Genomic DNA, 21,230 nt, shown 5'->3' on the forward strand with positions numbered 1-21,230 from the left:
GACTGAGTGACTGAACATCCACATGCACACACACAGAAGAAAATATGGAAGAGCATTTTTTTTAAATTTAGGAATGATAACATTCTTTCTTAGTTTGCAGTATTTTGAAGCCATGAAACTGAAAATAGTATGTTTGACTACTAAAGAATAGACTCTTTTATAGCAAAATTGGGAAATACTATTTGCAAATGTATGACAAAGGCTTAATATTGATTAAGTGTACAAAGGGTTCTTATAAACTAGATAATCACAAAAACCCATTCACACATGGGCTTAACGGGCAGTTTGCAGAAAAAGTACAAAGACTCTTAAACATATGGTAGATGAACAGCCTTACTATTAAAGAAGTCTAAGTTGAGGAACTAAGTATTATTTTTCTTATATGAAAAAGGTCAAAAATCTTAAAATTTATTTTTGGCTGGGTAGAGTAGAAAATAAACTCTTACTCTCCAGGAGTTTTTTTTACTGATACGACCTTTTTTGTATCAATGTACATTATATATTGATTAGAATTTGAAGTATATGCATAGCTTTCATTAACTCAGCACTTCTATTTCCAAACACTGTCTAATAAAAATATTTGTACAGTTATTAAAAATATTTTTAAAGATGTTTATGGAAGAATTTTTTTGTAGTAGTAAAAATGTGTGGCAATATTGAATCAATCAAGTGGAGACTATATTAATAAATTATGCATTTATATAATAGAATACGGCATGGCTTTAAAAGAAATGAGAGATGTAGATGTTTTGGAAAGATGTCTGATACTAAGGTAAAAAGTGAGATAATACTCTGTGTAATACTATTTCTGTATAAGAAAAGCTGTGGCATTTAACATATAAGTACATACCTATTTAGAAAGAGAGAAGTGACACGGACCAGCGCCAGGTTGGTAATGGCAGTTATCCCGGAGTCAGATGAGGCATGAAGTGGGGAAGAAAGATACTTCCTTTTTTTCTTCAAACATTCATTCTTAAAGGGGAAAAAAAAAAGAGGCCATATTTAATAATTTTTAAGAAGAAAGCATTTTCCTAAAAAAAATAGAGAAGTAAGCGCCCTATCTTCCCCAAGTAATTCTGATGCCTTGCTTAACAACTGCTTGTTAACTATACATTCCTAATTTTCCCACTCACTAGCTTTTGGATCTAATTAACTAAGAAAATCATCTGATCATTTAGTTTTTGTTATGAGGGGGTCTGAAATAGATAATATCTACCATTTACTGAATGCTTTTCCTCAGATGTTTCCGCTCTGATATAATTTTATGATTGCTATGGAGGTAGTTGCAGTAATCAGTAGTCTATGAACACTTTTGATGTGACTATAATTTGTTGAAATTATTGCATTTAAAGTCAATGTTTTCTGTTTTCAACTTTCCCTGGGGAAAATAATGGAGCAGAACACATGGAAGGGCATGGTAAGTTCAGCTTGAGAACAGCTGAAAAGCTAGAGAAAGTTTGGTGAAAATGTTGTTGATGCTTGATCAGCAACCTTCAGTACTTTCTCAGTTATTTGTCAAGTGATGATGGCTCTGTCAGTTGAAAGATTGTCCTTATGGGTGAGGCTATAAATGCACAATGTGGTTTTTGTAGACTCTGTCATAAGTCAGTTGCAGTGGAAACTAATTTGAGTTGTACCATTTACTAATATACTAATAGTAGGTGATAATCTTTGAAGGGGAAACCTTCTGGATGTTTTAATGAAAAGCAGTTTCTTTGGCTGTTTTAAACTAGAGCAAAAGTGAGAATTCCTTTTAAGTATAGTAAACCTTTATAGAGGATAAAGTAACAGATTTGATTATTTAATGATCTGCACACATTCTGTTTTGGCTTTCCTCTTTTATTGGATGAATAGAAATAGGCTATTGTATGTCACAGATCCGTTTCCAGAAGAAATTAGATATGAATCTGTTTTTCTGTACTCCATTTTCTGGTTCAAGTCAGTATACCTGTATTAATTCTCAGTTTATAATCTTTTTTTGCCATTTGAAAAGGGATTGCATTTCTTCACAGATTTATTGCATGGTGCATATCACAATCAGACTTTTGGCTTTATTTAAAGCGAAAGAAAATATTTCATGGTAGAGACTTATTTGAACTTTTTTTAAAATTTGTGCTTATTGGAAGAAAGAATCATCAAGACTGGATTGTCTCTTGATCTCTGTCCTCAGATACTTCTAATTTATATTGGATACGCTGTATATCATTTTAAGGAAGAAAATGTTTTTTCACTAATTAACTATAATTTTTGTGAAATTAACCTTCTTTTTCTTTAAACATTCAATAGGATTCTGATCTTCGAAGTGCACTTCTTTTGGAACAGGCGGCACATTGCTTTATAAACATGAAGAGTCCCATGGTTAGAAAATATGCGTTTCATATGATATTGGCAGGCCACCGGTTCAGTAAAGCAGGGCAGGTGAGTGTGCTTGCTTTAAAAAGAAGATAATTTTTTATTTATTTTAATTTTTATTTGTTGTAACTTGTTTATTTTATAAATGTATGTTATTTGTCAATTTTTTGATTTAAAATTTTTAAGATGAAACTAAATTTTGTTCTGAGGTAATGTACATTGGTAAGGACATGAGATTTGGTTTTAAACAAATCTGGGTTTAAATCTTGACCTTGTGCTCACAACTTAACTTTTAAAGTTATGTCTTTGAGCCTTTTTTTTTTTTTTTAATTTGCGATTTGCCCAGATTTCTTTGAGGCTAAATGATATATGTGAAGGCCAGATATACTGCACTTAAGTAACTTTAATTCTTCTTAAAGGTGATTGAACCTTCCCTACTTCAACTCTGGTCTTCTGTTGTCTCTCAGAGTATCTCTTAATGGTATTTGCTAAATATTTAATGGGTTGAAGTCATCTATCTCTTCTCCCTGGGAGCAGCTGGGTTGGAAGAGATCTTTATTAATTTGGAGCGATTCTCTGGTCCCCAGTAGTCCTTTTAAACATTAGCTGCAGGGAGCCTTCTTGAGGCCGAGAATGGTAATAGCACCTGAGATGCGGTCATTTGGGTCTGTGTGTGCTCAGTTGTGTCTTGACTTTCTGCAGCCCCATGGACTGCATGACTGTGACCCCTGCCAGGCTTCTCTGTCCCTGGTGGTTTACTATAAGTATATGTAAAAATATGGGCTGAGTAATCATCTGTATATTCCAAGCACTCTGCTAGGAGCTGAGCTTACACTTGTTAAACTAACATGGTCTTGTCTGTTAAGGAATTTTTTAATCTAGTCAGGGAGTATGAGGATTTTTTTGAATTTAATTGATATGCATTTTTATGAATGTTCCTTTTTCAAAGTCTTGTGATAACAGAAACATGCCAGTGTTAATTCAAAGGTGCAAAGAAGGAAAGGTGTTCAAAATTACTCTCAATTTCATGGAAGAATGTCATGATTTTTAAAAATCAACTTTTCAAGATTGAGTTCCTCTACTTTTGGAAAATGGGAAGTTAGAAAATACGTGAACTTGCTTTATATTAAATACAGAATTGTAAAAATATTTATGAAATTAAGTCTTTATAATAATTTTATGTACTTTATGATTAGAATTTCTCAGGTTCTGAAGTGAGGGGAGAAAAAAAGCTCTGATTTTTCACAGTCCATTTTCCATAATTAGTACAAATGCATCTGAAATATACTACCCCATTGTTTCTCTTTGCTTAAAGTGTTCTATTAGAGAAATCTACAAAATGTGTTAAGCAGAAGAAAAATTACATGCCCCACTAGAAATGGTTCTGTCATTTTTCCACATCTTTGTCCACTTTTGTGAATGATTTTGTTTGTGGTTATGATGTCATTGGATCTTGTATTTACCTTCTAAAGGTACAGGACATACTGCCTCTAGGAAGTGCATGGCAGGTTAAAAATGCTACATTCTGGTAGGTTGAGATACATTTGCTCTCTGGCCTAATAATCATCTTTAACTGTAGTTATCTTGTGGAGTTAATGATTCCAAAGTAGCTGGTTTGCTGTTTTGTGACCTATATACCTTGAACCCGGAGGATCGCTTTCTCAAATAGTAGAAATCTGAAATATGCAGACCTGTTAGAAAAGCAAATATATGTCCCATTGAAGTTGGTCAAGAACAGCGTCTTCCTTGGAAGATAAAGGTGCTCATCGTGTACATAATTCTGACTCAGGCCAAGTTGTTTCTGAGAAGCTCCAAAAAAAACCCAGATGTGGCTATTGACAGAGATGAGTGCGGAGCATAGAGGAGATTATATGTATACAGTGATGTCATTTTTCAGTCCTCTGTGATTGCAAGTTCATGCAGAATTGCTTATCTTGTCCCCAGAAATTGTTCAGTTTTTTCCATTAAGAGTATTAACAAGTAAAAGGTATTTAAAAAGAGAGACAACACTATAATCAGTATTAAAAAAAATTAAAGTCTGAAGGTGTTTCTGATTATGCCCAGTATACCCTGGACGATCTTTCTATTACTTTAAAAGGCAGACTTTAAATCCTTGTTACCTCTTAAATCTCTTTAGATGCTTTTCCAAGAGTCTAAAAAATGCACTTGAACTTGACATTTAGACACATTTTATTGGTTCTCTGTATCTCTCAGTTTTTAAGATTCAGTATTTGTGTTCCTTTACTAAATGCAATATGGAGATTGGGATTTTTATTTTGTTTTGTTTTTAAGAAACATCACTTAAAAATTATTTTGAGATGGATGAAACTGGAACCTATTATACAGAGTGAAGTAAGCCAGAAAGAAAAACATCAATACAGTATACTAACGCATATATATGGAATTTAGAAAGATGGTAACAATAACCCTGTGTACGAGACAGCAAAAGAGACACTGATGTATAGATCAGTTTTATGGACTCTGTGGGAGAGGGAGAGGGTGGGGAGATTTGGGAGAATGGCATTGAAACATGTATAATATCATGTATGAAACGAATCACCAGTCCAGGTTCGATGCACGATACTGGATGCTTGGGGCTGGTGCACTGGGACGACCCAGAGGGAGGGTATGGGGAGGAAGGAGGGTTCAGGATGGGGAACACAGGTATACCTGTGGTGGATTGATTTCGATATTTGGCAAAACTAATACAATATTGTAAAGTTTAAAATTAAAAAAAAATTATTTTGAAATGATCTCAAACCTATAAAACAGTTTCAAGTACAGTTCAGAAACTTGTTTACCTGAGCCATTTGGGAGTTAAGTTGTCTACCTGGTGCCCCAGTACCCTCCTAATACTTTAGGATATATTTCCTCTTTCTTAGAAACAAACTTCTTTTTTCCTCTACAGCAGTAAAACAACAATGCCAATTGAGAACTTAGCACTTAATACAGTATTACTATCTAATCCTCAGACCCTATTCAAGTTTTGATGGCTGTATAGTGAAGGATCCTGTCAGAAGGGTACTTTGATGTTTATGATGTTGATACTTCTGACGACTATAGGCCAATTATTTTGTAGAGATGTGCCTCCATTTAGGCTTGTTGAATGTTTCCTCATCCTGAGATTCAAATTGGGTATATTTGTAGGAGTATCACAAAGAAGAGACTATGTTCTCACTGCATGCTATCAAGTGGCAGATAATTTTGATTTGCCTTTAACATTTCCTAAAAAAATTGACCAATTCTGGTTGAAAATGATACAGATTTTGTTAATCTACCTTGGAAGAGGGTGGGTATAAGACTTTACTCTGAAGGAAAAGGTTTAGTGGAGAGAAACCTTTTTCTTGGTTAAAAAGTGAAAAAAAGTTAGTTGCTCTGTCAGGTCTGATTCTTTGTGACCCCGTGGACTGTAGCCCTTCAGGCTCCTCTGTCCACGGGATTCTTCAGGCAAGAATACTGGAGGGTGTAGCCATTTTCTTCTCCAGGGGATCTTCGTGACCAAGGGATTGAACCTAGGTCTCCTGCATTGCAGGCGGGGTCTTGAGCTGCCAGGAATACCAAATCCCGTGTTTAGAATGGAGGTTGTCTGAGTTCAGAGGGTGGCATTAATATGTAATTAAAGCCTAACATATACTCAAGGGTGTGGTAGGATGCAGCCTTAGGCAGAAGAAAAGAATGCCAAACTCTGTCACTATCAAAGACCAACAAATACATGTAGACACGTATACCTTCATACTCATATATGCAGAATTAGAACACACTTTACTCTTCAGTCCAGGGCAGTGGTATAGTGACTAACCAAATTTAAACTTTGCACGATAGCTCTCAGCTACAAGCTAACAGCAAGTCTCTCACTGATCTATGACTCCACCTGCTGCTGCTCTGGAAATTCCCAGGTGGTTTTTCACAAAGTCAGTATTATTCCTGACCTCTCAGACTTCTTACCCTTGGACAGAGCAGCTGCTTGTCTGCTTCAGGACCTCTTGGTTTTTAGCGATCGTTGCAAAGTTTAGTTTCATTTTCTTCATCATCATCCCAGTCTCTGTTAGAAGAACTCATTACTAGTTACTTGATTTGTGTGTGTGTTTGTCCAGTCCCAGAGAAATTTGGATTATAATACTTTGCTTTATATATTTTCTTACAGAAAAAACATGCTTTACGCTGCTATTGTCAAGCCATGCAAGTTTACAAAGGAAAAGGCTGGTCTCTTGCAGAGGATCATATTAACTTCACCATTGGGCGACAGTCCTACACTCTCAGGCAACTGGACAATGCTGTGTCTGCTTTCAGGCATATTTTAATCAATGAAAGTAAACAATCTGCTGCTCAACAAGGGGCCTTCCTCAGAGAATATCTTTATGTTTACAAGGTGAATACTTATTTTCAGGAGTGGATATTAAAATTATATTTGTCATTATTTTCGGCAAAACTCATTTTCAGTACTATCTAGTAAGAATCTTATAAGTGGTTTTAGTAGACTACATATAACTATCTTTCATAATAAAGTGCAACAGACTAGGCTTTTGGTCATAAATCTGAGTTACATTGCCCTTCTACAGTTCTCATAAAAGAGAATTTTAATATTATAGTAAGCATTTGATTTGTGGCTGTATTTGGAATCTTTAAAAAAATACCATGAGCTTTTGGGACTGTTTTCTTCATTATGTATTTTTGAATTATAACTGGTTTTACAGCATTTGGGTTATTGTCCCATTCTTTGGAAAAGTACATTCCTCTGTTTCCTATGAAAGATGAGTAGATATGGATCTGTGAGAGGTAGACATTACTTTGATGTAATGCAGAAAAATTAATAGGAAGAAAAAACATTTCACTGAGACAGGATAGCAAAGTTAAAGCATTATTTTGTGGACAAAATGGAAAGTTGTAATTTTTTCCTCAAGGTCCATGAATAGTAAATATTTTATCTGTCCTGCAGAATATAATTACCCTTTTTTACTTTAGTAATTTTAAATCATATGGGTAAGAATTTTGGCAGATAGAATGCTATAATGAGTCTAGAAAGTAAAACACATATAAAAATAATATTTGGAGCTTTAGCGTCCAGAGAGAACTAACTTGCTGAGTAACCTTAAGGAGATTCTCTTGGACCAAAATAAATATATCTAAAGTTCTTCATCGTAAAATTTTATGACTCGTATGTTAAGTAAAACTAGTGATTCTTAATATTCTTTCTTAACACGCCTTTAATACCTTATGTATTAAAAATGAGGACGGATAAGAGTTCTCTAAAAAATTCTTTTTGTCTTTTGTATTTCTCTTAGAATGTAAGTCAACTCTCACCAGATGGCCCTTTACCGCAGCTTCCTTTACCATATATTAACAGTTCAGCAACCCGAGTTTTCTTTGGCCATGACAGACGACCAGCAGATGGTTAGTAAAGTTTAATTTGGCTTTGTTACCTAGTGACTTTTTCTTTGAAGTTATTTCATCTTTTTCCACTAAAAAATAATGTGTAATTGTTAAAGAATATTTGAAAGTAAACAACTCGACCATATCATCTATCATCCTGCCACTTGAACCTACTACTTCGGTGCTTTTCCTTCCGGCTTTAAAATCTAAAAACGATAACAACAAAATAGCTGTACGTATAATGACTTTTCTCACATAATATAAAGAAATTCTCATAATATAAAGATTATATAATCTTGATAAACATTTTTAATGGTTGTAATGCATTCAATGGATATAAAGTATTTTAATATTTGCTATATGGTGTCCATCTTTTTTGATTATGTGAAATCTAAGTTGTAATGGACATCTTTGTGGATGAATCTTGTCTTAACATTTTATTATGGAAAATTTCAAATGTGCAACGAACAATTGCCAATATAATTGCTGTTCTTGTTGTGAGACTTTTTAAAAATTTAGGATTATTTCCTTAGCATTGAGCTTTAGAATGGCAATACTGGGCCAAAAGTTTAAATATATTAAAGGTCTTTATGCATGTTAAACTTTGTAATTTTAAGTCTTTTTAATTGGAGCTTAGTATGTTTCTTTTTGAGAGCTAATTTAGTCTTTTATTTAAAATATTTATCAGGGTACTTGTAGCAGCATTGTTTTTAGTAGCAAAAAAAATGAAACAGAATGAATCGATAGATTTTGGTACCTCCATATATTGGTTTCATGCTGTAGGACGTGAGTGAATGAATTCTTTATATTTCAATGTGGATGATACCCACAACATAAAGTTGAGTGAAAAAAGTTGCAGAAGGATGGATCAAAAGTTATTCCATTAACATAAATTTCAAACATATACGCTAGTTCTATGAGTTGTTTATATATACACATATTTGATAAAGTAAAACAAAAATTATGAATGTGCATGCTATACTTCAACTTTGGAATAGCTCTGGGAAGAATTGGTACCAGTGGAAGAGATGAAGGAGAGAGAATTAGGGAAGGTGAGATAGAGGAAATCAGCTCCATCAGTAACATTTATTGTGTTTTTTTTAAATAAAATTTGGTTTCTTATAACAAAGTTGACATTTCTTAAATTTTGATACACAAGTATTTGTTATATTATTTTTCATGTTTTGTCCATATATTTGAAGTATTTCATATAAAATTGTGGACACTAAGAGAAGATATTCTGTCAGAGTCAGAAGGAAAAGAGCATCAGTATTACAAGTTGAGTTCCAATTAGGCTAGAATTAGTAACAGAATATTTTTCTCTCAGCTAAAATTGAAAAAGGCAAGAATGGTATATGTATGTATTTGGATACCTTAGATTTTTATTTAAAATATATTTCATTTGAGGGTAGGTGTTAATAAATAAGTGTATTTAGTAGTGGCACTTTTCTTTTTTATTTTTAAGGTGAAAAGCAAGCAGCTACTCATGTAAGTCTTGATCAAGAATATGACTCTGAATCCTCTCAGCAGTGGCGAGAGCTTGAGGAACAAGTGGTGTCTGTGGTCAACAGAGGAGTCCTTCCATCCAACTTCCATCCCACACAGTATTGTTTGAACAGTTATTCAGATAACTCAAGGTTTCCCCTTGCAGTTGTGGAAGGTAATACACTTGAATTTTTATTCATGGTTTTTTACTTGTTCGTTTAGCTTACAGTGTATTCACGGTAATTTTTTGCATGCCAAATATGAGGGGAGGCTGAGGATACAAAAGTAAATTGAGTACTAGTGAGCTGCATTTATAAAACCAGGCAGTGGGGACTTTAATACAGGAATATTCAGTGTGCTTTTGGAATGTAGAAGAGAGAATGACAGAGTACAGAAAAATTATGGGGGAAATCTTCTAAGGAAGGTAATTTCAAAACCATATCCTGAATAAATGCACATTTACATAGAGAAAAAAGACAGTCTAGGCAGAAATGCAGAGCTTTGAAAGCAAGGTGTGTTCATAGAATTGAAGCATATGGTGATGTGTGGGGTTTATTAAAATTACTAACTAAGGCCTTTCTTTTGCAGAACCAATAACAGTGGAAGTGGCTTTTAGAAATCCTTTGAAAGTTCCACTTTTGTTGACTGATTTGTCATTGCTCTGGAAGTTTCAACCTAAATATGTCAGTGGAAAGGATAATGAAGAAGTTAAAGAACTAGTAAGTTGTTAAAAGGTATTTGTAATAAGCATGTTTCAGTAATAGTCTAACAGATGCTGTAATAACATTTCAGCAGTTTCTGTTCAGGGAGCTGAACTTTTTTCTTATGCTTATTTTCCCTCATTACAAAATGTATGATAATATGCTTGCTGCTGCTAAGTCACTTCAGTCGTGTCTGACTCTGTGTGACCCCATAGATGGCAGCCCACCAGGCTCCCCCGTCCCTGGGATTCTCCAGGCAAGAACACTGGAGTGGGTTGCCATTTCCTTCTCCAGTGCATGAAAGTGAAAAGTGAAAGTGAAGTCGCTCAGTCGTGCCAGACTCTTAGCGACCCCATGGACTGCAGCCTACCAGGCTCCTCCGTTCATGGGATTTTCCAGGCAAGAGTATTGGAGTGGGGTGCCATTGCCTTCTCCGGATAATATGCTTATTGTTGAAAATTAAAAGTATAAAATTTTTCCTTGTGATGAGAACACTTAAGATTTTCTCCCAACAACTTTCTTATATAACATGTAGCAGTATTAATTATATTTATTATGCTTTACATTGTTTCTTATATGTTATAACTGGAAGTTTATAACTTCTGATTGCTTTTATCCAGTTGCCCCTCTCCCCACTTCCTGCCTGTGATAACCACACATCAGTCTCTTTTTCCATGAGGTTGTTCATTTGTTCTGTTTTTGAAGTATAGTTGACTTACAACACTACATTAGTTCCTGATACACAACCCAGTGATTCGCTATTTCTGTGCATTTCAAAAGGATCACCATAAGTCTAGTTGTTGTCTGTCACCATTCAAAGATGTTACAGAGTTATTGACTCTATTCCCCACTTTGTACTTCTTGTGACTCCTTTACTTTGTAAGGGGAAGTTTGTACTCTTAAATCACATTCACCTATTTCCTTTTTTTTTTTTGTATTCACCTATTTCTTTCTTCCCCCTAGCGCCTCCCCTCTGACAACTATCTGTTTCTTCTCTGTATCTATAACTGTTTCTGTTTTGTATGTTGTTCACTTTGTATATTGCTTAGCACATAATAAAACCTAATAAATGCTAACTATAGCTATTGTCATTGTTGCTAAGTATTGATATGTAGCAGTGTTAATAATCTGATACTTGATTCGTTCGAATGTATATTTTACATAATTTACTTTTCAGGTAAAAGGTGAACCTGAAATGATTGGAACTGAAGTTATTTCAGAATTCTTAATTAATAGTGAAGAATCTAAAGTGGTAATTATTACTTTTCTGTCACGCCTTTCTAAAAGTAAAATAACAACAGATTTTAAAAGCCTGTTTATTCAGTTTGTTTTCCAGTTTTCTTAAAAATTAAAATTTATCATCTTAGGAAACTGGAATTACATAGAAGAAAATAGGTTGGGAAAGTAGGTTTGCAGTGGTTTTTAGTTTGTTAATTTCCTAAGAAGCCTGGTAAAAAAAGGTTTTGCTTTCTTCTTGGGTTGAATGTTGTAATTTCATATGATATTTGGTTGGCCAGAATATCTTGGTTTTTATTAAAAGTTGTGATGCCTATAATTATTGAGTTTAGAAAGTTTCTTTTGAAAAAAATGCTTTCCAGTAGGAGAAATCAGTTGAGAATTAAATAAATTTAGGTCTGAGTTTTTATTTCTGTAACATTACAGAATTTAGGTGTTGCGCTATTTAAGATATTGTGAAAACAGATAATAAGAGTGACTTAAATATCTCCACAGGCAAGGCTAAAGCTCTTTCCCCATCACATAGGGGAGCTGCATATTCTGGGAGTTGTGTATAACCTTGGTACCATTCAGGGCTCTGTGGCAGTAGATGGCATTGGTGCTCTTCCTGGATGTCACACAGGTAAAGCTATAGCATTGCTGAACAATTAGAAGCTAATAAGTAAATCTCCTTAGAATAAATTGAGAAATGAGATATTTTAAAATTAGGTTTAAAGTACCTTTAATAAAGACATTTAATCAGATGAAAGAATGAATAATTGAATTATTTTTAACTCTGCAGTTGCTTAAAAAAAACAACTTTATTCCCTTCTGATGTATTTTTGTTAATTCTGTGGTTCTACCCTATGTATTTTTCTTCTTTGTTACTGATCCACATTTAGTAAATTCTAAATTAATGTATTCTAAATTAAAAGACGCTTACTCCTTGGAAGGAAAGTTATGACCAACCTAGATAGCATATTCAAAAGCAGAGACATTACTTTGCCAACAAGTTCCGGCTAGTCAAGCCTATGGTTTTTCCTGTGGTCATGTATGAATGTGAGAGTTGGACTGTGAAGAATGCTGAGCACTGAAGAATTGATGCCTTTGAACTGTGGTGTTGGAGAAGACTCTTTAGAGTCCCTTGGACTGCAAGGAGATCCAACCAGTCCATTCTGAAGGAGATCAGCCCTGGGATTTCTTTGGAAGGAATGATGCTAAAGCTGAAACTCCAGTACTTTGGCCACCTCATGCGAAGAGTTGATTCATTGGAAAAGACTCTGATGCTGGGAGGGATTGGGGGCAGGAGGAGAAGGGGCCGACAGAGGATGAGATGGCTGGATGGCATCACTGACTCGATGGACGTGAGTCTGAGTGAACTCCAGGAGTTGGTGATGGACAGGGAGGCCTGGCATGCTGCAGTTCATAGGGTCGCAAAGAGTCGGACCCGACTGAGCGACTGAACTGAACTGAACTGAGCTGAACCATTGGTTGAGATGTCTGCTGCCAGTACAAAGGTTGACTTAGGATAGTCTTTTTTTTTTTTTGAATATTTATAAAAACATAGAGTGAACTAAGGACCAGTGTTTCCACATCATTGAATGTGAAATGACATAAAATTCTGTCATCTGTTTTGTAAAAAGAGAAGGATTTAGAGTTAAGCTGGTATTCTTGGTTCCCCAGAATTGATAAATTTTACAAATTTTTGAAGAGTAAAACTACCAGATACATGTTTAACACAGCTTGTCTTTTTTTTTTTTTTTTTCCCTTTAATTTCAGGAAACCATTCTCATTATTTTGTAATAATTATATGTTGCTATTTGAGTTTAAATTGACAAGACTAGAGAGAGAATTTACTATAAAATTCCTCTCTCCTGTCTCTTCATTTTAATACCTGTCTATTTTTAACAAATTAATAGTTAGCAGACTTGAATTTAGCATTTATAAAAGCTTATTATTAATATTGAGAAATCTTTTGGGACCACTTGGAAAATTTGTTGGTTCTTTTAAAGTTCAGTTTGAAATTTCTCCTTGCTTGCATATCTAGGGTAATTTAGTAAAACATTTTTTTGGACCGTATACTGAAATGGAATGAATCCATAAGAATTCAAAAATTATAAAAAAAAAAATTGCCACTAAAGTATAGTATTCTGCAGTTTAGTACTACATGTATAATTCTTGGTTGACAAACACCAGAGGAGATTCTTCTACAAATAATATTGTTAATTTTTAAATATTTAAAGTAAGTTAGCTGAGTGTTAAAAACTTTCTGAAGCTTCTTTCCTTTCCCACTAACCTATGATTTTAATTTTGTACCACAAAGTTATGATTGTCAATAAATTATAGCTAATTACTTCATTCAAGTTACCAAATACATGCATTAATAAATAATTTATAAATTTTTTATGATGTTAGTGGGCGAAGACCCTGAATTACCTATTAAAATAAATTGTACCTTATAGTAGAATTTAAATGAAGTTTTAGTGTAAAATGCTGATAGGGATCTGGGTCAAATGAGGTAATGGAAATGTTACCTTATATGTCTAGTCTGGGCATATCACAGTGAGCTTCAGCATATTAAAGGTTCTAAGTATTCCTGCTAAGAGGGAAATGGCAACCCACTCCAGTATGCTTGCCTGGAAAATCTCATGGACGGAAGAGCCTGGTAGGCTACAGTCCATGGGGTCACAACGAGTTTGACACGACTGAGCGATAGGTTCTAAGTATTCCTGCAGGAAATACAGTTGTCTGCCTTTGCTATTTTCACACCTACGTGCAGTGCGTGGAAGTTTTTGGGGAAAAGCTCACATGCGTATTAAATGAGTTTAATTTTGAGAAAGCTATGTATGTTATAATTTTCTTTGTGTAGTCTGTTGAGAAGGTACAGTTAAGTGTTGAGAAAGTGTAGTTATTTATAATCCAGAAATAATTCAAATTAGTATATATATTTGAATATGAATAGCTATTCTGTCAGATGGGTCTTTTTGGTTAATTATAGGTTTCAGAAACTTCCCATTTGATGATGTACAGTCCTTCTGCAAAGTAAGTCCTAAGAAAATGAGAAATTAAGCAGCATGCAATAGTAGATGTGGTTCAACCTGAACATAAAATACGCTTAGTTCTTTGCTTAACCATGTTAATTGGTAATTGTCTAGAGTTCTTCTAGAAATAATCTGAAACATACAGTACTCATATATTCAGGCTAACTTGATGTCAGTTAACTTATCAAATTATTTTAGGGCATTGATTGTTTTTTTATTTCAGGAAAACATTCCTTGAGTATGTCAGTCCGAGGGAGACAGGATTTAGAAATTCAAGGTCCTCGACTTAACAACACAAAAGAAGAGAAAACGTCTATTAAATATGGTCCTGATCGACGTCTAGATCCCATAATTACTGAGGAAATGCCACTATTGGAGGTATTTCACTTTTTAAAAATTCATGGGCTTAATAATTTATCTCTAAGGTGAGGATGATATTTTGGATAGATTAATTTTAGACTTTGAGATTGTTGATATATTGAAGTGCAGTTTTAAATTCTTGGTAAGCTAATGTTAAATAGATGTAATTCACAAAGACAAGATAATCATGCAAATTGGCATTAAGTCACAGCCAGGTTATAAGATATAATCCTCAAAATATTAATAGAAGTTGGGAAAAAGCTTCTAAAAGAACACTTTGATTGTTATTAAAATCAGTGACTCTTTCTGGGTAAGATATAAAAATAACAGTTAATTTTTATAAAATGTTTAAGCAGTATAGATAGGTGTATGAATAAAAGCAATATTCATTTCACTTTCTTTGTGTCCCACACTGTCATGCCTTCATGCAGTCTTTTAGCTGCAAAAGATAGAAATTGATGCTAGGTAGTATTAAACCCACTGCCACCACCGCCCTCCCCACACCTATTATTTAGTTCAAAGGATTTTGGAATAACCTCATGGAAACTATAAACCATCATAGAACAGTAAGCTCAAGAAGGAATAAGGACTCAGCAGCTGTGGGAAATTTGTAAAACCTTTAGAAGGCATTACTTTCTAAATAACTTTTTATTTTATATTGGAGTATAGCCAGTTAACAATATTTGATAGTTTCAGGTGGTCAATAAAGAGACTCAGCCGTACGTATACATGTATCCATTCTCTTCCAAATTCCCCTCCCACAGCCTACTACATAACGTTGAGCAGAGTTCCACGTGCTGTATAGTAGGACCTTGTTGGTTATCCATTTTAAACACAGCTGTGTGTACATGTCCATCCCAAACTCCTATTTTGATACAACTTTATTAGTCTTACAACTTCTGGTCTTTGTGCCACTTCATTACAAGATATATCAAGTGTCTAGGAGAGAACTGTGGCCCACCTTGAATCAGCTACCTGAGAGGCAGGCCGCTGGCACAGCCATGGAGTATAAGTGTGAACCCTGGAAGGAGGTTCTTCCTCCTGCATCCTCAGATTGCCCTGGAAGGGGGGGGTTAGAAGCTTAGTCATTCACCTTCAGCCAGTGATACCAAACTGATGTTTCTCTTTTCAGACCTTTCCTTGTATATTTGTATATATTTTTAGTAATCATACTGCACATTTTATTCTGTGACTTGCTTTTTGCCTTTCTCAACAAAACCTGGTCTTTGTTCTCATTCAGTAAAAATTCTTTCACAGCTACATAAGGTATGCCTTTATTTAGATACATTATACTGTATTTTAGTCATTTATGTATCGATGGGTATGGATCTGGCTTTTCATCATTACAGTTCTGCAGTAAACATTATGTATATATTTTGTCCATGCTCTAGTTTAGGCTATAGACTTTTAGAAATGGAATTGTTGGATCAATTGTGTAATGTACCACAGAATTACCTTTAGCAAGCCTCTCAGAATTGACACTTTTCCTTCAGAATGAGAGTGCCATTGCCTTGTGTCAGTGCCATACTGGATACTATCATGTTTTTATTTTTATTTTTTTTTTTAACTTTTGTAAATCAGGCTGGTGAAAAATGACGTTTCTTTGATAACTGATAAGGTTGGTTAGTCTTCATTTTTTTTGCCCATGTGATTTTTTTTCTTCTTTAAGTCCATATGATGCCCTTTAATTGGATGTTACTTCCTTTTTCTCATTGGATGATTTTATGGGTACTAATCCTATACTTATAGTGGTGGGATCGGTAACATGCTCATGAAAATGGTGATATCTGTATGTGTTGAGCAAAAGGTATTGTTGAGCTGCATGTTTTCTGCCCAGATTTTATACCTGCTTAGTTATGTTGCAGACTTCCCAGGTGGCTCAGTGATAAAGAGTCCACCACCCAAGTATGAGAACATGGGTTTGATCCCTGGGTTTGGAAGATGCCCTGGAGAACGAAATGGCAGGCCACTCCAGTATTCTTGCCTGGAGAATCCCATGGACAGAGGAGCCTGACAGGCTGCAGCCCATGGGGGTCTCAGAAGAGTCAGACATGACTTAGTGACTAAACAGCAACAATAATTATGTTGCATTTAAAGAGCTGTACGGGGGATTCGCTGGTGGCCTGATGGTAAAGAATCCGCCTGTCAATGCAGGAAACACTAGTAATAATAATAAAAAATAAAGAGTTGTATAGGGCAAGTAGAAGACTTTCGACTGAAGTCAGTGCTCATTTCTGGTTAATAAATACTTGTACATACTTTATCTTTCATCTGGCGGTTTTCATCATTTAAGATTTTTAACTTAGTTAAAAGAACGTCTATTATATTTGGATGAGTAATAGTACCTTACTATTAAATATACCTTAATATTAGTAAAAAAATTCGTAGAATATTCCCATTCCTTATGTCAGAAATATTTTGTAGATGTTTGAAGTGTTTAAGGGAGTAGTGAAAGAAGTAATCAATCTACAACATCTGATGAAATAGTCTCTTAATCAAAACAAAGTGAGCATGAAAATTACCGAAGCTGAGAAAAGATGAAAATTAAAGTGTCGTGTGTTAACTGTCAGGTGTGTAGCATACTGAAAGCATACAGCTGTGAGCTGTATCTACTGATTAGAAATATTTTAAGTTCTGTTGGAGAAAAAAACGGTGTCATTGCAAAACTTTTTCTTCCCTTATTAATTTTTTTTACATTTCATTAGAAAAAAATTGTACATAGAAAAATAGAAGAGCAGGCCCTTCAGGTTCTCACTGTAGGCAGTATGTTGTATATATGACATTTATTCAACCAGACTTGCCTATCATGTCAGATCACTTGATGTTACAAATGAAATCACAATGACTAGCCTTACGTGTATCATTTTTACTTTATATGCCTATCACACATCTTGAGGATTAATTAGTAGAAGTGAAAGTCCTGGTTCTTGGTCTTATTTTCCATTAAAGTTTGAAGCTGTCTAAAACATAAACTTTTTATGAGGACTTTTAGCAGAAATGCATTTGAAGTAAAGGCTAGATATACTGGTTCTCCTTAGAGTCAACACAGTATATTTAGTAAAACTTTATTCTGAAGATATATACAGAGTACCCTACATATGGTTTCTCACTGGTCCTAGTCCACCACCCTTCCCCTTCTGCCAGTGCTGTTGCCTTACCCATGCTGTCTGGGTGTCTATGTGTTTTAGTGCATCTTTACAGTAGTCTTATTTCACTGGTTACTCATGCGGTTGTTTTGATGTAACAACTCAAAATTGATATTCCTTCACAAATTTTAGCTTATTTGACTAAGCTTATTTGGTACTGGCTAATGAGTACATTATCTGTGTTTTCAGTATAGTGTTATGCTTAGTTTGTTTTTTCCTAACTTTTTAACCTGTGTTTTGGATTTCTGCATTAATCCCTTATTGTCTCGTGTCCATTTCTGAAGCTTCTCATTTCCCCTGATTTTATCTGATGCCTTAAGAATTTGGCCAGAATGAAGTCTTATTCAAACTTAGATTGAAAGACACAGATATTTCCACTGGACTTTGATAACTCCTTTGGGACAGCCAGCTGTACCTTTACTACTCACACTCTTACTCTCTTATTCCTCCTTTCTGTGATTCTGTCAGAATACTTCTGACATTTATGCTTGTGGATCTTTTAAATGCAAATGACTTACTGGATGGTTTTGTTAGTCCATATTTCTAGCTCTTTAGTAAAGGTCAACAGTCCCTCTCTGAAATCCTGAGGCCAGGCATGTGTTGAAAGTTTTTTTTTTTTTTTTAATATTTAGAAATCACGCATATACATGTGTGTTTTTATCTTCCACATTTTGTGACCCCTGTTGGGTTTGTGGCAGCACCAGTTATCAAGCACATTAACATAGCTTGAATGAACCACATGAATATTGCACTAAATTCCCACTTAGTCTATAAAGAATCTGTTAGTGAGATCAGGTTTCCCTCACACATTGGGTTATGGGAACCCTGAGGATATTCAGAGAGAACCAGGTTTAAAAATTATGGATATGGAATCATGCTTCTGTATGTTCTCCTCTTTTCAGAGCTATTGTGCATCGCTTCATTTTAATGATGTATAAATAAATAGATGAGCTACTTTTTAAGTTGAGAGTGTTAAGGGCTCTTCAGCTGATAACTGTTCATGTAATCATGTTAAATGGCTTAATAGCTTGTCTTAACCATAATCTACACAGTTGTGAAAATTTTGCCAGTGGCCCTCTAGTTGTTGACATTGTACCTTTAATATGTAACTCTGAAATCTGCTACTGAGTAACATTGGTCTCTGTCTAAGAACTCATGGAGTTCTTAATAACCATATACACAGGGAGATATCAAAGAGAATGAATAAAATACTTGTAACCTTGTAGTAAAGAAATAACAGCAACTTAAAGTGTTATTCAGTAGAGGTTCAGAATTTTTAACAGACAATATAATAATATTTTTTCCCTCCAATGCAGGTGTTCTTTATACATTTTCCTACAGGGCTCCTCTGTGGAGAAATCCGAAAAGCCTACGTAGAATTTGTCAATGTCAGCAAATGTCCTCTTACTGGATTGAAGGTTGTTTCTAAACGTCCAGAGTTCTTTACCTTTGGTGGTAACACAGCTGTTCTAACACCACTGAGTCCCTCGGCTTCCGAGAACTGTAGTGCTTACAAGACTGTTGTGACAGATTCTACCTCTGTGTGTACAGCACTCGTATCATCAGCTTCGTCTGTGGACTTTGGCATCGGCATAGGAAGTCAGCCAGAGGTGATTTCTGTTCCCCTTCCTGACACTGTTCTTCTACCTGGAGCTTCAGTTCAGCTACCAATGTGGTTACGTGGGCCAGATGAAGAAGGTGTCCATGAAATTAACTTTTTGTTTTACTATGAAAGTGTTAAAAAGCAGCCTAAAATACGGTGAGTATTACAAAATTTTTTAGATTTAACCTCTGCATTAAGGATACGTATATATGAAAAAAAGTGAAAGTGTTACCGACTCTTTGCGACCCCATAGACTAAGTGTATGTAGACTGCCAGGCTCCTTTGTCCATGGAATTCTCCAGGCGTGAATACTGGAGTGGGTAGCCATTCCCTTCTCCAGTGGATCTTCCTGACCCAGGGATCTAACCTGGGTCTCTTACATTGCAGGCAGATTATTTATCATCTGAGCCACCAGGAAAGTATATACCCATTCAAATAAACATTTTATTATTTGTTAACATATGTTGTTGTTTACTAAGAAATTACCATTATCCAAATTATGCAAGAAGTTTTTATCTGAGGTTGTCCCTAATCTGAGTAGCCAGAAGTGGAAAAAAATTAAGCTACGTTAATCTTTTTCATGCTTCTTTCTGTAAACTTCATGGCTTTTTGATACAGCTCTGTGGTCAGAGCTACCACATAATAATGAAATTCACAGGTACCATGAATTAAGAGTGTCATGAGTATATGAAGACAGGTTGCCTACAGTCATCCTTTTTAAAGAAAATTATTTTAACTTTTCCTTTTCTCTAGTGCCCTCCTCTGCCTCCCCAAATTTGTGTTTGCAGAGCAAGTAATTTGGGTGGTATTATGGATATCTCTGAAGAAATCAAAACACAAGGAGCTGTAGCTTGTATATTTGCACGACAGAGTATTTCATGCTAATCCTATTGTCATTTTTACAGAATTAACTTGGAATAATTGTGCTACTTTTTAAAATTTGTTTGACTATTTAAAATATCATAAAAGGTTTACTATGAGAACAAAAAGATACAATACTTGTAAGGAAAAGTATGTTGTTAGGTCCTCAGTAAATGTTAATTCCCCTTAAGAAGATGAGTCCTCTGGCCAAAGCAATTCATTAAGGCTTTGTGGAATGTAGTAGTGGTGAAATGAGCTTCCAAAGAAAGTAAAGGTTTCAGAATTTGAATGTCAAAGGGTATAGGCAAAAGAGTAGTGGGTATTCCAGGAAGTAGCTGTATATATGGATAAATATTGACAAGTTAGGAGATACAAACTGAATATAGTTAGTTTGGCTACAGTGTAAAATGTGTAAAACGGGAATGAAGATTGAATTGTAAAGTTCTCTTGTGGAGAGCCTTGAATGCCAGGTGAAAGTGTGTAATTTATCAGTACTTGGTAGGCATCCAGGAACTTTGGAACTATTATCAGAAGAGTCATAATCAAGACGTAACTATATGATGATTACTTTCAGGTCTGTGCTCTGAATGAGTTTGAGCAGGGAAAAGGGGAGACTAATAGTTTTCTTCCGAACTGGGAGTAAAGAATTGAACTAAAGTTAGGCTAACTAGATACTCTTACATTATTGTCTTTGTTTTTTTAATAGTATAAATGGTCCTGAGAGTGAATAGGTTTTAAAAACTTTATTTGGAATTAGAGAATCATAGTGCTGGGAGAGGTTCTTAGATTAAATTTGTAATTTTTACTTCTTTAGTCACAGAATATTAAGACATACTGCAGTCATTTGTACCAGCCGATCTTTGAATGTGCGAGCCACTGTCTGCAGAAGTAATTCTCTTGAAGATGAGGAGGGCAGAGGAGGCAATATGCTAGTCTTTGTGGATGTGGAAAATACCAATACGGTAAGTTGGTTTAAAAATAAACTTTGTTTTTAATGAATTTTTTTCCTTCACAAGACAGCATAAGCTAGGAATTTAGGGAGTGTTCATTTGGAATAGAATATAAAAATATCCTACTTCTCAATTTGCTTTTGTGG

At 34.9% G+C, this 21,230-nt stretch overlaps 1 protein-coding gene across 5 annotated transcripts in view; it reads left to right on the top strand.

The window, feature by feature from the left end:
- The window catches only part of TRAPPC8 (trafficking protein particle complex 8), an 82,808-nt gene that overhangs the window by 40,857 nt on the left and 20,721 nt on the right, over nt 1-21,230 (top strand). For 3 of the 5 annotated variants that reach the window (XM_027525864.1, XM_027525865.1, XM_027525868.1), the window contains 11 exons: nt 1,400-1,417; nt 2,287-2,418; nt 6,497-6,721; nt 7,635-7,743; nt 9,188-9,382; nt 9,796-9,926; nt 11,086-11,160; nt 11,640-11,766; nt 14,388-14,542; nt 18,987-19,429; nt 20,949-21,096. In XM_027525864.1, the coding sequence (XP_027381665.1) occupies nt 1,400-1,417; nt 2,287-2,418; nt 6,497-6,721; nt 7,635-7,743; nt 9,188-9,382; nt 9,796-9,926; nt 11,086-11,160; nt 11,640-11,766; nt 14,388-14,542; nt 18,987-19,429; nt 20,949-21,096 (1,758 nt within the window). The remainder of the gene's footprint in view (nt 1-1,399; nt 1,418-2,286; nt 2,419-6,496; nt 6,722-7,634; nt 7,744-9,187; nt 9,383-9,795; nt 9,927-11,085; nt 11,161-11,639; nt 11,767-14,387; nt 14,543-18,986; nt 19,430-20,948; nt 21,097-21,230) is intronic. The other 2 variants (XM_027525866.1, XM_027525867.1) reach the window with 1 other exon arrangement.

The sequence above is a fragment of the Bos indicus x Bos taurus genome, chromosome 24, assembly GCF_003369695.1.
Source record: "Bos indicus x Bos taurus breed Angus x Brahman F1 hybrid chromosome 24, Bos_hybrid_MaternalHap_v2.0, whole genome shotgun sequence".
Lineage (NCBI taxonomy): Eukaryota > Metazoa > Chordata > Mammalia > Artiodactyla > Bovidae > Bos > Bos indicus x Bos taurus.